The sequence below is a fragment of the Larus michahellis genome, chromosome Z (assembly GCF_964199755.1).
Source record: "Larus michahellis chromosome Z, bLarMic1.1, whole genome shotgun sequence".
In the NCBI taxonomy this organism is placed as follows: domain Eukaryota; kingdom Metazoa; phylum Chordata; class Aves; order Charadriiformes; family Laridae; genus Larus; species Larus michahellis.
In genome coordinates this window covers 51840865-51858631 of record NC_133930.1, presented here as the reverse complement: position 1 = coordinate 51858631, position 17767 = coordinate 51840865, and the positions used below count along the sequence as shown (strand labels likewise).

Sequence of the window (17767 nt, the reverse complement as noted above, 5' to 3'; positions counted from 1 at the left end):
AAAATAATCTAGGTGACGAGATCTCTGGATGCCATCTAGTGCAATGCAACTACTCAAAGCAGAACCAACTAGACTGGCGTTCTCACGGCCATGTCCAGTTGTGTTCCGGGGATCTCTAGGGATGGGCGTTCAGATTCATTGCGTTTTTGGTCCAATGTTTGACCACCTACATAACAATTTTTTTTAAATTATTATTACTTAATCAATATTTTCTATATTACAACTTCAGGTTGTGGCTTCTCATGCTATCACTGTGCACCTCCAAGTCTGTCTGTCTTCTGTACTCTCCTGTTAGGTAATGGAAGAGCATTAAGACCATAAGCAGATGTCTCTTTACTTAAGGGTGAACAAACCCACTCTTTCAGTGTCTCCTTCTATACCACATGCAGCAGAGTTTTTGTCCCTTACCTGTGTCACAGCTCTGGATTCACTCTAAAAGGTGCAGCAATAAACTTTGGTTCCAGGTTCCTGCTAACACAACATATTGCTCCAGGTTCCTGCAGCAATAAACTTTGGTTCCTGCTAATAAGCAGCTGTTCCAAGTGACAGTTAATGTGTTCGAAGTTATGCAGCTTGGTAACTGTAAGAAAAGAGTTCAATGCTAAGTTCTGATTTTTGCTGAGATACCACAAGCCGGTATCACCGACTTGTTCCTTTCATCACGCCCTGCTGTGTCTTTATCATTGATGAATTACCTGTCACTCTACAATCAGACTGCATAGTCTGTCTAAGGACATTAAAGACGTAGAAGACCATATAGTAGAAAACCAGTATTAACATCTTAGATGACTGTTGTGTTTAAAAATTATGTTAAAGAGGCATTAACCATGAAAAGTAATGAAAATAAACTTACTGGAAAGAGAAGCTAGTTTGTGGTATAACATGACAGCCAAGTTACAAGTTGCAAATGTCATCTTAAAGTTGTGCTAATGTGTATTCTGAAAAGCATAGTGCTTGCTAGCTATACCAAGGAATGGATTCTGATTTACTGTGTGACTTAAAGTTGGTTTACACATCTGGAACGGAACAAGTTCCCTTTAGTGTGTGAGCTAAACACATTTCTTAAAAGACCTGTTGTCTTTCAGAGTCATTTAACCTCATCTGGCAAATTTTCCTGTTTATTTAGAAAACATAGGCTACAATTGCCAGTTTTGTCATGTGGTGACTAACACCATCGTAATGTAATGGAATATTGTATAAACGGATCAAAAGTGTACACATCAAAAGATTCAAGAAGGTGCTGAATTTGCTAAAAGCAAAGGAGCTGTTTGAGATAGCAATATGCAATCCTGTTTGAGGTATTCATTTACAAAATAGATTAATTTGATGTGAAGTTGTACTTAAAACCAGGCTGAAAGGTTTGATAAAGTCAGCTTCTCTGCCATTTTAGATTCTCTTATTTTCCCTTTACTTTTGTCTTTTTCTAAATATGAATGGAACTGCTAGTTCCTTCGCTCAGGAGTTCAGAAAGCAGTCAGATTTGCTCACTCTTTTTTTTTGCCACTTGAGTTGGTCAGTAAATGTCAAGTGATTTTGCCTGAAGTCTAAATCCAGTGTACAAGTGATAATTTAGTGATTATGGATGCTAATTGTAACAGCTTACACAATTTAAAAACTTACCTCTTTTCAATCCTTTGTCTCAATTTCGTAACTCTTCTTTAGCTAGAGAAGTCAGGTAGTGTCCTGGATTTTTGGAGAACTTTATAAAATCTGAGTGTGCTGGAGGCCTGCTACTTATCTCTGTTGCGTAAGAGCAGGCATGAAAACTTGTGCTGGTTTCCTCCTGCTTCTGTTCTCATGAAGCTGTGGTTTGTAAGATCCATAAGCAATCAAGACTCATTAAGGAAGAATCTTTAATCTGCTAGAAACTGCCCATGTAAGGGACTGTGTTAGTAATGGTAGGAGCTTTGGTATTTCACAGCTGATGAAGGTCATAGAGCTGGTCAGAACATCACTATGTTGGGCTTAGGTAGCACACATTACTGCTTTAGAATAAATCTGTCACTGAAATACAGTGGTTTAGAGGGAGTGGCTAGCATTTTAATTTATTTTCCATATTATCTTAGTTGGGTTTCTTCGGTGTGGTAGACCTCTTGACATAAGGCATTTGAAACTTAAAAGTCTAGTTCTTCAACCTTGCTTCTTCAGAGTGTATGTGTTCTCCTGCAGTTCGGTAACATCAGTGACACTTTATGGTTCAAAAATTAAATTCAATGTTAAACTTTAAGCATATGCTAGTGCCTGACTGGAATTTTAACATTACCGTGGATGGTGTCTCTTTAATTTCATCAACTTTCATATAGTACCTGCAGGTTGAATAAATGTTGGAATTGGCAGCATAACCTCACGGGTTTAAAAAGCTGGAAAAAAAATGGACAGTACCACAATATTCAGGGATATGTTTAGGAGGTGTGTAGCCTTTTCTTCAAAAATATTATATACTATGATTGTATATATCCAGCCATTGGTTTCATAGTACTAGTTTGCTACATAATGATCCTGTTGATAGATGGGCATGTATTAGCGTTCCAGCTTCATATGTGTACATGCTTTTTGTTGTTTTTAACATGTATCTCTACGTTCCTAATTAGGGAGAAAAAATCAGAAACATATACGAGATACACCCTTGCCTCTGCGGCCCCTTTATGTAGGTTTTGATGAAAGACATTCTTTAAGACCTTTTTAGGTCAATATTGGGAACGCAGACACGTCATTCAGACCATAGCTTGTCTTGAGAGGCAGCCAGCCATCCTGTGCACATCAGACTATTTTGGGAGCAGAACAGCATGTATGTGGGAAGACAGAAAGCCACACTCTGCAGGATGGTTTGATACTTCCTATTCTGAGCAAGTACCTAGCTCTTCTTGTGTGCTAACATGTGGAGGATCAGCTGGGTGGCACAGCATAGGGACTCCTTTGTTGCTGGTGCTCTTTTCAGAGAAGATATAAAAAGTAGGAGAGATCAAATAAGGAAAATTAAAATTAAGGGTGTTTTCTTCCGTTTCTCCTGTAACCATCCAAATCCCCCGTTTTGAAATGGTTTACTATCTTGTCTTTGATTAAATCCTTTCTTTAGATTTCTATCTTAGTTTTATCTTTGGTCTGCACTGCTTCTGAAGTTTCAGCAGAGTTCTTGAATACAAAGCTAGGAAACAGCTCTATTTCAACAGAATTATATCACTGAAAAGTTTTTTAACAGATCACTTTGTCCTTGGGAAAGAGTTATGAAACACCTATCTTGACTGGTGGCAAAGATCCCAGAGAGTAAATCAGCAGATGAAAAGAGCTTGCTTTTTTCATTGGGTAAGCCTGAAATTAACACTAGAATGAATGGTAACAGATGTTTTCCAAAAAATGTTGCTGTTTGAGGGTTATTTGTGAAGGGAGGTTAAACGCAATAACTGTGAGCCTCCATATAAGTCTGATAGTTCCTATTTAAGAAATAAAAATTAGCAAATCACATACCATCTGTATGGTGCATCCTTACAGTGTTAGATGTATGAGACGACTAGCTCCCAATCATGTAAACAAATGCACTAGGCAGGAACAGAAGAGAACCAGGAGTGTATTCCTTGTTTGCATTTGTCTTATCTACCATAAGAACAGCAGTTGTGGTGGCTCTGCTGGGATTTATTTTATTTTAGGAGAATTCAGGATTTGGATCATTTTAGTATGGAAAGATGTATTAACTCTAGATCTCTTAGTGTGGCAAAGGATTAGAAGGCATGGTTAAAAGTTACTATACTTCATTATGTTGAAATTACCCTGCTGTTATTTAAAAGTCAAGCTTGTGAAGAGCTATCATAGAGAGTGAATTACTTCTTACTGTATTTGATCCCATTTTACTGTCTGAGATGGCAGTAACTGAGCAGTCTGAAAAAATGACCCTCATGTTGTGGAGACAAGTTTAAAAGCTAAGTTTCTAGTGTTTATGAATTCACAGTTGTCTTTCTGCTTTGAAAACAGTGAAATTTTTGGAGATAATAAACGTAAGTGGTCATTCTCTGACCACAGGAACTCATTCTGCAAAGCCGAACTCTTTATACCGTCCAGATGAATTATTCACTTCTGTTCACCAGGGAGAGTTTCCCAGTAGGGAGTTAGCAAGTAAATTTATTAAGTCTTGAACTAGGTTGCAGAGAAGAATTAAATGTTCTTTAGTGATCTTTTTGCCAAGAGAGATAACCTTGTTTTATGACAGTAATCATTTAAGAAAATGGAAAACCAATTTTTTGTCTTACCTCAGTTACTGACCCTGCCACCCAGCAGTAACCATTGCTGACTTGATGAAGACAATCCTGGCACTGAAGCCTCAAATGCTGCTGCGATGCCCATTTTAATGTGGAATATTGAGTACCTTAATTTACACATCTACACTGCTTTTAAAGATCTAATTTTTTAAAAAAAATAGTCTGAAATTAGAGAAGAAACTGAAACAAGACTGGAAAATTAATCTTGGGAAGTTGATGCTTTTACTCTGCATCAGATGAAGTGCCAAAGCATGGTGTTTTCTTTTGTGTTTCTTTTTTTTTTCCCCTGATTATGTATCCCTGATATGTGTCGTTGAAGTTAAAATACAGAAGTTGTTTCTGATCATTTTATTCAGAAAGAGACACTATAAAGCACAGGGATTATACCTCAGTAAATGCCACTTTTTAGATTTTCTACATGTGAATCTTTGTGGCAAGCTTACAAATTTTGTATTGAAAAAACAGAGAAGCCAAAATAACATAACGAGAAATAATAGTGTTGCAGAATAAGGAGAAATTACAACAAATTTGAACTAAAGTTCCTCTTCTACAGGTAGTTAGAATGAAAGATGAAAAGAACTGTGTCAAAAAAAAAGGAAGATGCATCACTTGCATTTTATATATGGATCACTTCATATTGATTTGGGTCTGGTTGGAAACGTGCTGCACAAGATTAGACTGGATAGATCAGATCAGTACGCAATTTCTTTTTTAATCTAGTTTACCGTGCCCTACGCTTTTTGGAACACAGATAAATATGAAGTGACAGAAAAATGCCTTGAAATGTAATATATGATATATTATATTGTTATGTAATACATAAATATATTGTGTAATATATTTTTACTGCATATAAAATAAGACAAAACTATATATATATGGAAGTGCAGTCATGTAAAATGACACTTGCTTTGTAAATGTTACAAAGTTAGCAGTAGGAAAGTGTTGCATTGGGGTAGCTTGATAATATTAATAAATAATTAACATTAATTCTAATAAGATAATAATTAATAAACAATAATACAGTGTTCTCCTCAACAGAAAAGCAACTGTATCTGTGTTGGTTTTAGAGAAGAATGATCAAAACAAAGATTTACTACTTGTGACTTAAATACCGAAATTTGTTCATCTTAATGTGAGATGCAAAGTTCTCACTCTGGCCCTGCCATTAATTTGTTGTTAGTGTAGGTGTTCTCTGTCTGTTCCCTATAGTAGAGTCACATTGAGGGCAGCGGGTATTCTGTTGCCCTGTTTCTTATAGTTTACTTGACTGAGATCCTAAGATATAAAAAGCCAGGACCACAAACAGCTGGGTAAAGAGTATTGCTGTGTGGCAAAAAAGAGTTGACAGTTTTCTTCTATGTAAAGTGGAGATATATTAAATGGTAGGAGAAGAGTGCCATATGTGGGAATTTTAATAAAGAGGCCTTGTTTTCAGAAACTACGTGTTCACAATATGGCAATAACTTACCATTGTCTCTGAATTTCTTCAGTTTCTATCATGTGTCACTTTATGCTTGGAAAGCATGTTCCTTATGTGCACCCGCAATACCACTTCCATTTGAGGACTGAGATAGAGCCTTCTGCAGGTCAAATCCACGCAGGCTTTCGTGTTGCAGGGTCCTTTGTAGTGCTGTGTGTCACTTATATTTCACTCAGACTTGGATTTGGAATATGTATCTAGCAGCTATCTCAAAAAATCTGGTGTAGATTTAGCAGAACATGGTTTTCTGCCAGCTAAATAGAAGAGACTTCTTTGCTTTTGATCCCCAGCATATGTAAGTTTGTACTTGACTTTGGGATACCTTTCTATGATATTCTGTTTGACTTCACTTGTGACTTCTACTTTTAGCAGCTTCCAGAAAAATAATTATCAGCCTCCTAGGATCTAAGTGACATCACTCAAGTATTTTCTGATATATTTGAGACCTTGATGCTACTCCATGTGTCTTTTCTTTTTCTTTTTTTGAGAGAGCCTGTCGTGAAGTGCAGAGAGGGATGCATGACCCAGCAAAGGAGAAAAATTCCCAAAACTTATATTTTTTATATGTATATATACAGGCAGAGAACTTGTCTCGTTCAGAACTGTTGCAATCACTACGAAGCGATTTGAGCTAGAGAAGCACAGCCTAGCCTCTGGACGAAACTTGGAGAAAGCCAAAAATAGAGGGGAATGAAAAGGAAATTTTGCATGCCTCTGGACCCATCAGTGTGTGCCTATTATTTGTTTAAAGAAACAAATTAGAGTTTTTAATTTCTTGCAATAAGTAGTTTTTTGAACTATGAAAATGGTGTTTCAGTAAAATGCTTGTGGCTTTGCTGGAGGGCAGGTTGAATACATGGTATAATTAGTTTAATTTTTTAAAACAAGTTTAAAACTGTTTATCAAAAATTTCAAGAAACTTGCAGGGTTAAAATAATTTCTGTGTGATGCAACAGCTGGTAGCTTTCTTAATTCTTGTGCTTCGGAAGAGATGCTACCCTGTATGGGTGCAAAGCATCACTTGCAGATTAAGAATAGAAGAGACTTCAGTTCTTTACTTCATTACTATGGTAACTGATGTGATCCCGTTTCATTGCATCTAGTACACGTTCAAAGCAAAGCTTCTGAGATGGGTCCTCAGACTACTTCCGTTCCTCTCAAACAGTTAACACACAAACCTGCATTTCTTCTACTTCTGTTTAAAGATTTTATTTTTTTTTCTTTATGTGGTGTAACGATTATTTGGTGTGTGCTTCGCAATCCAAACTCTGCAGATTGTTTTAAAGGAAACAAACTTGAGTAAAACCATTAAATGATGACATTTCATATTCCACTTTCAGGATCCCTTTACAGGTCTCTTCCTCTCGTCTCACCTCCGTTGTGCTCCTTGTCACCCCATCCCCCCATAGTAAAGGGGGAAGTGCCTTGGTATAAGGCAAGGAGGGGGAAAAAGTCAAATACTACAATTCAGATTTTAAACTTTTTTTGCTCATTGATACTAAATTTTTCAGTAACTTCACCCAAATTAACAAGAAAGATATGGTGTGTTATCAAGTGGAGTTTGGGGCATGGGTGAAGGCTAGAGAGAATTCATATTCACTGGGCTCTGGCACATGATCTGCACTAAGAACAAGGATGGAAAGGCACAAGTGATACACAGAAGGAAATGAGCATAATTGTACAATTCATTTCTTAAGTAAGATGTGAATGTGCTCCTTCTCAGCTTATTTTAAATTAGGTATACTAAATTTACCAAAGAATCAATCTGTGTGTTAATTCTTATTGTTTATAGAACAATGGTATTGCATGCATTCTTACAGGTACAGAGCCTCAGAAAATACAACCTTACAATAAAGTCCTGGCAAAGCTCATGTTTATGGTGAGCTCAGTAAACGCTTTATAACCTTTCCAGGCGTGCTGCCCTATGCCATTCTTCTGTGTTACATTCCTTGAAAAGAGGTGACTTTTTACAGTGCTCCCCTTGTCCCTTCACTCATGCTGACTGGTCATTTTGGTTCTGGCTGAGGCTGCATCTACAGAAATGGCACATCCTAGTAGGAGCAGCTATGTAGTAGTGCAGGTGTTGGGGAGCCTTGATGTGCATTAGATGTCTTGTGGTCTGCTTCAGGCTGGCTCACATGGTCCATTGGCCTCAATGTCTGTTAGCAATGGGAGTGCATCAGCTAATCTTCCAGTTCAGCTTTTACCTAAAAGAAGTCTAATTTGTACACTCCGAGACTACTCTGAATTGAAATTGAAGCTTAGTAAATGGGGACTGCCAAAGTGGCTTCAAAAGCGTGCTCATGATCTAAGCTAAAATGCTAATGTAAATGCAAACTGTGTGTTCCTGCAGCAAAAAAAAAAAAGCAATATTTGATTTCCTTTCAGAGTGAACTGCTTTGTGCTCTTCATATAGCAGAGCGTTTAAATACTCTTACATTGCTTCATGGAGATCACATCAATGGGCACATGCCAGGGTGTAACTGGCTGATGGCCTCTGATAAGAAACTCACTTAAGATAAGAAACAGGGTTTGACAGCGGTTCAGTTTAACTGGTGGTTACTGGTTGACTAGCTGATGATTAGCAGAGAGTCATTTACAGTTTTCACAAGATCTGGCACTCTAATACTGTTACTGGCATGCCAGGGATCTTAGCAACAAGTAAAGGAGGAAGGTAAGTTTAGTTGCCCAAAGAAAGAGTTTGGTTGTTTGCAAAACAAATAAACAAAAAATTACAAAAGTTTTGATAATGTCTACATTTTCTCTTCATCAAACTCCTGCATTTCAAAAGTACACTAAAAACAAGAAATCATGGATGTATTGTTTAGACTTATAAATGAATCTGACTGGTTATTTTTTTTAAAGGGGGAGAAGGGCAACTACTGCAGACCTGAAACAATTTTAGGTGTTCTGATTGGAGTGGTGTGTTTCATACAGCTCTCTAGAGCTTCTTTTTGTGTCATAGTCACAGCATATTAACAATACTATGTTGTGTAAATACAGCAATGTGCATTTGAAATAATCATTGCACCTGTGGAGATGCTTCTCCTGGACATGTGAGAGGAGCAGTTCTTATCCAGTGGAAGCATAAACCTGGTGTGAGGTCTCTCCCCCCACATTAGTCACATATGCTTTTTACTAGCTGATGTCATGCATAACTTAAGAAATCATTTGCTGTACCTGTAAGTAAGCTTGACTTCTATATTGAAATATTAATGCATTGATGGGACATTGTAATAGATTCTGTTGTGGCTATTTATGGCTCTGTGAACTGTACTAATGTTTTCTGAAATTGAGACATCTCAGTTAATTTCCATAACTATTTTCTTTGTGAAAGCCCTTGAACTACATGAAGATATTTTTATAGCTATGATTATTTTATCTTGTTGATCTTGTCAAATTTGTTGGAGTAGAGAATTCACTAATAGTTATGGCATAGATCGGGTCATTTTATTTTGTTATTTCTATAGAAGTGTTTTATGTGTTTCTCCTCACACCACCTATTAATATGATGCACTAAGGTACCTACTAAAATCTGGTTTTAGTAATAGGGAGAAGGCACAGGAAAGGATTGAATGTGTTTTGTACTTGCTGGCTAAACCCCGTGATGTATTCTCATAGCTGTGGGTTCTGATTCATAAAGATTTAATCTATAGCTCTGTTTCAGTAGCAGCTAGCCCACTCATGAAGCATGTACCTTCGTGTCTCGGTCTGGGTGGTCTTATGACCTCACTGCAGATTAGAAACGAAGATACCTTTAAAAATGAGACTGAGTGGACTTTAAGGTGATGTAAAGCTTTTAATTGAGCTCAAGTAGTTTCTTAGCTATTGCACAGTATTTTATGTGACACACCTTAAATTGTGTGTCACATAGGAATATCACATGTGATATTCATACTGTGCTTCATGGCTATTGTTTTTGGTGGTTTTTTTTTTTTTTTTTTTTTTTTCAAATACAGGCTACGGGCATATGGTGACTGCACACTGCATGATTTGCTCTGTGTAAACTCCCTGGCTCTGGCCTAAGAAATGTGGGATAGGGTTTTCTTGTTTTATTGCTTTAGATGCAAGGGTTAGCTGGAGGTAGGCAACCAAAACAGCTTTAATTAGAGGAAGTCCTTACTGCCTCCAGTTTTTCATTTGTGTGTTATTCCATTAATAAAAAATGAAGCTGTGACTCTGAAAAAAGGAGAGGCAGGGGTTAAGCAATTCTTGCCTTCTGTTTTATGGCACAGGAATCGGAGTCCCTAATCTGGCATCCTGCTTTACTATCACACTGCACCCCTTCAGCTCCCACTCTACAATCACACAGACTGGAAGTTATCTTAGCATACAGGGATCAGTAAAGATATGTCTGTGACTAAATCTGATCAAACTCAAGGCATTGTTCTGAACATCGCCATATTACAAATTGTGACATGAGTTCCCATGGCACGCAATCAGAAATTCTCTACAATAGCGGTTTCACAGACTATACTAATACTATTTGATCCTTAATTCTTGTTTTGAATGACTAAACCTCAAATTTGATCTTGTCACATCATGATTTAAATACAAACATAGGCAGAAGTTGCAAGTACTGATTAACGAACTGTGGAATGCAATAAGGTTATTTACAACTGTTTTGTTGGCATAAATGTTAGGAGTGGTATCAGTGCTGGTCTAATAATCTGCTATAGATCCTCCAAGTAAAAACAAAGGACAGTATTACCAATGTCTTGCTTAACCTGGGAATTTGGACTCTGCTTTTTGTCTCTATGAAAATATCTTACAGTGTATGAAATATCCTGTGGACAGTTAAATTTTACATTTATGACACACATTGTTTTTGGCTTTTCAGCAACTCTCAGTTAGATGGTTTCTTTACGTTCCTTTCAGAAAAGACGGCGGCGGATTGACCGAAGCATGATTGGGGAGCCAACAAACTTTGTTCACACAGCTCATGTAGGATCAGGAGACCTATTCAGTGGAATGAATTCGGTAAGCATGAGCGAATGAAGACTATTTCGTCTTACAATACAGGAACACTGTATATGTATCTTGTAGCTGAAGCAATGAGTCTTTCAGCTATAAGAAAGTATCTCTATAAAATTGAAGAACAACCTGCTTGGAACCTGCCGAAGAACAACCTGCTTGGAATCTTAATTCCAAGTCCTAAACACCTGCATTGAAAATTATGGAATATAATTTTTAAAATTCCTATATTTATTGATAATACATAGTAGATACTGTATAAATTGTGCAGGCTATGTGTAGAATACTTTTAAAAAATTCATTCTGATGGCAAGTATGAACTAAAATAGAGGTATATTTGAAAATATACTAGTCTATCTTAGAGAAAACATTTTAAAGTGTCTTATAATTGACTAGATTTCTTACCTTAAATGCTTTAAGCTATTTTAAATATAGTTCATGTAAAACTCTAACTTAAGTTGGTTTACGGTGCACACAAATATTTTTGTGTGTCCTTGTTGTTGTCCTTTTCTATGCTCTGTAGCCCTATTTGCAGTGTGAATTATTTCCAGAGAGAGCAATGATGTCACAGGCAAGGTTTTGTGGCTTCCTGTAGATGATAGGAGCAACAGGTATTTTTATCTCTCTCAAAGTGAAAAACAGAGGCTAAGATACATACTGAAAATCAGCTTATGAGGTTAGATTCTTTTGTGTATCTTCATATTTTTGTGAAATGTCGGTCGATAATGATGAAAAATACTTCTTGAACGTAATAATCCTCTTTAAAGGAAAGAAATGTTTTGAGATGAAAATGATGAAAAATACTTCTTGACAAAGCGAAAAAAAGAATTCTGTCACAGGTATCAGAATAGAGAGTAGAGCTGTAAAGGAAAGAGGCAGTTTTAATGTAGGCAAATGGAGTCATTTGTAGTTTCAACTAGTTTACCGCTTATTGAGATCAGACAGAAACTTTTGTAACTCAGTACATATTGGGGAAGGGCAAAGCTAGAAAATCTGACATGACAAGCAATATACTAAAATTTTCCAGAAACAACATAATGGATTGGAAGTGATTTGTACTAAAACACGTGTAAGCAAGTTAAATGGACAAACACAGCTTCAACTTAATAAAATAAAGCTAATTACTTAATGCAATATATTACATTAATCTTTAAAGCCATTACAAATTGAAATAATAAAGTGATAAAGTGAGAAGCTTGCTTTATTTTTTTTAAAGCATTTTTTTAATTTTGAATGCTTATAACTGGCTCTTTCACTTTTTTCATTTGGATAATGTGCTGCATAAGTGGACAGAGTGATTTTTCTGAATCCAGATAGAAAGGATCTGTATGCAAAAAATAATCCTTTCTCCCCTCTCTCTTCAGACACACAAATCTCTAGTTTTTCCACATCGCTTATTTTCCTGCCTCTTCTGTGTTGACTTACTGTTGTAATACTGCAGCCAGTCTCCTTGTTCATTCTTCGCAGTGCAAATTCCAAGATTAGGATGTTAACCTCTACATGGTTTTCTGCTGTTTAATTTCCTTTATAGTATGGACATTATACTCCTTCATGAACCTCCTTGTGCTTTCTCTCTTCTGAATACCTTAGGAGGGCCTCCTGCAATTTCATTAGCTTTTCCTCTATAAATTTGGTTCTTCATCCGTTATCTGCTCTGTGCTTTTTTTTCATCAACATTGTTCTTCATTACGTATCCTTATGATTCTGAGTACAGATTCTGACTACTGAAATATTTTGCTTTTTTTTGTTTGCCTTCTCTGTGGAGTGCCTTGCTCCTTTGTCAAAGGTACACTTAATCAGTAGGAGCCTTCTGTACACTGTTTCTTTCTCATTCCCATCGCTTTATTTCTTATTTTACCTTTATGTTCCATGGTGAAATCTCTCGCTTTCTTCTTCCGCTTCATATTCCTCAGTTTAGTCTTTGATTTCGTGTATTCCATCCTTTTCTTAGTTTTTTCCTTGTTTTCATTCTCAAGGACCATCTGTGCTATTTCCTAATTCTAAAAGGGAGGGAAAGAAGGAAATCAATGAGATAGACAAGCAGCACAACAGATTGTATGGTCTTTAATTGGTTCAATCCTTTTCCCCATACAAAATCTTATCCTATCTAAATTAGATGTAAGAGAGAAGAACCTTGCTGTTATGTGTCATCAAAGAAAGGCAATGACATCTTTGGGAAAGAAGAAAAATAATTGCATTTCATGGTGCTTGTTCTTGTAACTCAAGACTGCTTCAAAAGGACAATGCTTCGGAAAGAATACCACCTTATAGGCCTACAGTTGTAAGACCTACTTTTTGCTTAGTGTTTTTAACATTGTATGTTTCCTATTTAAGTTTTCATACAAAAAATAGCCACTGAACTGTTAATGCAGGCAAGTTTAATTTGCTGCATTCTCTTTGCTTTAGGTTTAACAGCCTCTGCGTTCTAAACTAATACTTCCTTACCTACTCAAGTACCAGAGAAAATATTCTAACCTTTAGAAGGTGTACTTATAAAAATTTACACAAGTGCCTTGTAATTTGTGTTGATTAGCTGTTCTCCAAAATTTTAAAGCCATGTAGTCAAGTTGTCCAGGCTGGGAAGCCTGGAGATGTTTTTCTGTCTCTTCTTCAATAGAGGCAGGTTTCGTTCAGATTAAATTAATGCCATCCTCAAGTAATTCTTATGAACACATTTACATGTAGATTAATTATTTTCTAAGGAAAAAAAATTAAATTCAAACTCCTGTTGTTCCAGTGAGTAACAGAAAATGCTTGATGAAGAAGATGACCAGCTTGGTGAAACGTGAAAGTTCTTAAACAACACCCTATGGATGTAGTTGCACTTCTCCGCAGTTCCTTACTGAGTTTGTAGTCTGTGTTGTCAAAACCACTAGATTATTGGCTCTGAACACTTTTCCATAAAAGAAAATGTGAATATAACATCACTTTGCTGCAGCTGTATCACTTATTTGAGCAAAGTGCCAACATAGAAAATTGGTTTACTTTGTGCTGCTTAAATACATAAAAATCAGATCTTTTGCACTGCATTGCAATATGCCATACTGTTGAAGACAAAGATCCTAAAACAGGCTCTCTTTTTCACAGTGGTTTGAGAAACAGTGTGTAAGAAAGAGTTGTGCTCATTCATTTTGTGTGTATGCATGTGGTTTGCTTTGCTGTGGAAAAGAATATACATATTTTGTCTTTGTAGACAGGGAAAATATTGTGCAAACTAATATTTCTCCAGTGCTGTTTTAATACAGCTTTCTGGTGGTGTTTCAAGGTCTCTGTGAAGGAGCATGTAATAATCCCAAGTGGTGCCCTGCAGGCATAGGCTTTGCTGCAAGCTCAATTTCAGAAGCCATAGCCTTGAATGAGTATGTTCTTTTGTGCTTATTGTGTACTTGTTATGTATGCTATGGGGTGCAGAGAGAAAAACCTGCAAGGTCGGGGTTGTCTTCCTGCAGGCAGCTGGCGATGATTATTTTGACTCATGCAACACAAGCAGGAAAGAACTATGGATTCCTTTCCTTTTTGTTGATAAGGGCAATGAAAGCCGTACAGGGATGTGTGTGTCTTTGCGTGTGTGAGGTATCTTTATGTATTTATTTGTATCAGGCTAAAAATACCTTCAAATAAGCTGTTTCCAGGGAAGTTGATAGTTTGAATATGGTTTAAACAATAAATACCCTGCTATTTAAAGGAATGGTAGCAATTAAGGAAAGCAGTGTGTGGTGTTACGTAAATAGATAAATAAAAAACCTTCCACAAACCAAAAGCTCCTTCTTGGTTTAGAAAGTCCTTTTTTAATTATCTGAAGTTAGCCATACAATGCAGATACTATCCAGATATTTTGTAAGTTGTCTATTTTATTTTAATGTAGCAGTGTCAACTTCTCTGGTTTATCATACTTGGTAAAGAACATTTTCCATATAAAAAGATTGTCAGGTGGAGTGGAGTTGGATACCAGTAAGAGATTTGATTAATTTTTTCTGAGTAATCAAGCTGGTCACTGAAAGCCTGAATCAGCCAGTTTTCTCTGGGGGAGAGGAAAAACTTCAGCCTCAGTACCAGTTCTTCCATCTCTCTGTCAGAGCTGCTTGCAGAAGTGAAAATTCGAGCAAGCCTATGCTGCACATGTCCTCATGCACAAGTAAGGTAGCTTTAACGGTAAAGGAGCACTTGAAAACCAACCTAAACAAGAAATAAAATGGGAAGCAAGAAGACGCCATAGCTCACTGTCTGTCGTGTTTTTCTGCCCCTCCTTTCCATCTGTCTCCAGGTCAGCTCCATTCAGAACCAAATGCAGTCCAAGGGAGGCTATGGAGGTGGCATGTCTGCAAATGTTCAGATGCAGCTTGTAGATACAAAGGCAGGATAACCTCGGGGAAACCTTTGCAGTAAGTATTGCACTCTGCTTTTTAGGCACTGTAAGAGTAGTAGGAAGAATTAGCTCCCTATAAAATAGCTCTGTCTTTATGATGCTCAATTTAAAAGTGCATTTCTGAGTAAAAATTTCAATATCTTGTAAGCATGTTATTTTTTTTTTACACAATGAACAAGAGATTGTCCTGAATGCATCAGTCTGTCTGTAAGCTTGATTTATACCTAAGGTGATACTGTAGGCAAATCTTTGCAAGTGAAGTTAGTTGTATAACAAACTTCAGAAGAATTCTGTGATATGATTAGGGTACCATTTTTGCAACAGTTCCATCCATTTAAGTATAATATGTATTGTGTTAAATCAATGAATAGCAATGTTACAGAAGGAAAATGGTCACTCAATGTTCAAAACTCAGCTTATTGTGTTTTTTCTGTCCTCCAGGTTTATGTGAGTTCCTGTATCTTCTTTCCTGTGTCCCCTCTTTTGCCTTGGTGACTGCTTTCTGTGCTCATGATGAGAGAAGTGATGGCTCATTGTTCACCCTTTGTGATTGCTCCAGTGAAAAGTTGCTGTTTTGCTCTGATGATGCCATTTATCAGATTGGTCCAACTGTGCCTTTCAGTGGCATGCACACATTGGCCTCTACCAGTATCATGGACATAGAGCTGTTTAGGATTGTTTTCAGCTTTTTGTTTGTTTTTAGGCAAATCAAAGCACCAACCTTAGCTTCCCTCATCCCTCACAAATACTAATGCACAACATTCTGTTGCTTTTTAGTCTTTAATCTTTTCTCCACTCCAGTAATTTAGAAATGAGTGAGTTTCCATTAACGTCATCAATCATCTATTGTTCATAACGATTTTTGAAAGGTCTGGGACCTGCAAGCACAAATGATTATTTCATACAAAACCAGCAGAGTAGATGACCGCATGCTTTTTGAGGTTGCTTTGTATGGTGGCCTGCTTGGTGCTAGAAGAAAAAAAAAGTTGCTTCCTGCAGACTCGTGAAAAATTTTGCTGTGGCACCAAGTCATGCCTGTTTCTGAAGAAGGACTTGTAACTTAGCTGCTTCAGAGTTATGTCTTTATTTTAGTTTTGATCAAACTGGTCTTGAAATAATAAAGAGAGAGCTTGCATTCATGAGGTGTTTGTTGTAAATGTTCAGTATATTTATTTTAAAAGAGCTGACCTTGAGACTGTAAACCAGTGTAGTACCGTATCTAAGTGTTGTGGAAGCACGTTAGGCTGTTTAAAAAAGAAAAGCATCATGTTTGGCTGCTGCTTTTTCTTTATATAATTTTTCATAGTTTTCAGCTGTATGGTCATTCCCAGTAGCAGCATGTCAGACTGCCTGCAATATTAGCTGAAAAGTTTAGTAGACCTCTCTAAGTAGTTGGCAGTTTCTGTGTACTAAATATTTAGGGGCCATGGAAGTTGCTAAGAGCAACATACTAATCTGGCGGAACAGATGCCAATGAAAACAACATACAGGGTGACTTTTTACTAAGTCAGTAAATGCCTTTTGCTCAGGTTCCAAAGCATGTTTCTTTCACATGTTGTGAAATTGTATTTTAATATTGCACTGTTTTCAGATTATCTCTGTAAATGGTCCCTTTTTTCCTCCTTGGTGGTGGTTTGAAAGAAGTCAATGATTTGAGTCCTGGTTGAGTTAAGTTTTTATGTGGAAAAAAAAGCCGAACATCCAAACAACAACTGAGCCTAGTCAGATCCATTTTTATATGTAAACACGCATGTGTTCGTAACTATAGATTGCTGTGGTAAATGATTATTCTTTTTCCATCCTTCCCCTGATTTCACATTGCAACAGCTGTCAGGTTGATTTAAACATGTATGAACCTACCTACTCTTCTCTCTCAGTTCACAAGCGAAACACAAAATACAGGGTCGTGGAGGTAGTTTGCCTTTCCTAAGTTGTATTCCAGTGGTAGGTGCTAATTATCTGGTGGAATAGTTTGAATTAGTTTGGATAGTCTTCACTGATTAAGGTACTGATTCATGATGACAGAAGATCAAGATGTTCAATGGGGTGCATAAACATGTGGCAGTGCAGTGATTTTTTTTTTTAGAGGTCAACATTTCCAATGCCACTTTATCAATGAGTCCTAAATATACTATGATTATAAAATTATTTGAACTTTGTCATTGGTAATAGCAGCTTAAATTTGCTTGCCAAACCTATCTTGCACTTGTTAAAATGTTTTCAGCTCAATAGCCAGGAAAAAAAATTTGACATATTTTTATAACAGACATACTTTTTTTGTACATTGTGTTCATTCTTGAATAAAGTCAGTTCAGTGTTGGCTTGTAGATATTAAAAGGAAAGTATTGACTTTGATTCAATAAATGTTTTCTTTCAGTTGGTGGCCTACCCTTTTTCTTTTTCATTTGCATCAGAAAAACACTTGCAGCCTATGGACAAATTTGTGGTGAAAATTCTCTTAACAGTAACCTGTTAGTGTCAGTAAGTAATTTGCAGTCTTCGGGTTTTTTCATATCACTTGGCCCTTTTGTTGACAAATGGATTAAACTATAATTTTATTGGCACTTTTGTTGCATTGACTTAGAGTGTATACCAGGGGCTTCTGCAAGGATCTTCAAGGGAAGGTTTCATAAAAAATACATTGGAAACCTTAATATACAGGATTTCTTTCCTTTTGACTGCAGCAGGTTTGTG

At 36.8% G+C, this 17767-nt stretch overlaps 1 protein-coding gene across 4 annotated transcripts in view; it reads left to right on the top strand.

The window, feature by feature from the left end:
• Positions 1-17449, top strand: part of LOC141736277 (CDC42 small effector protein 2) — an 82681-nt gene extending 65232 nt beyond the window's left edge. For all 4 annotated transcript variants that reach the window (XM_074570220.1, XM_074570221.1, XM_074570223.1 and 1 more), the window contains exons 4-6: positions 10612-10713; positions 14972-15089; positions 15515-17449. In XM_074570220.1, the coding sequence (XP_074426321.1) occupies positions 10612-10713; positions 14972-15070 (201 nt within the window). In that variant the 3' untranslated portion in view covers positions 15071-15089; positions 15515-17449. The remainder of the gene's footprint in view (positions 1-10611; positions 10714-14971; positions 15090-15514) is intronic.
• The last annotated feature ends 318 nt before the right edge of the window (positions 17450-17767 follow it).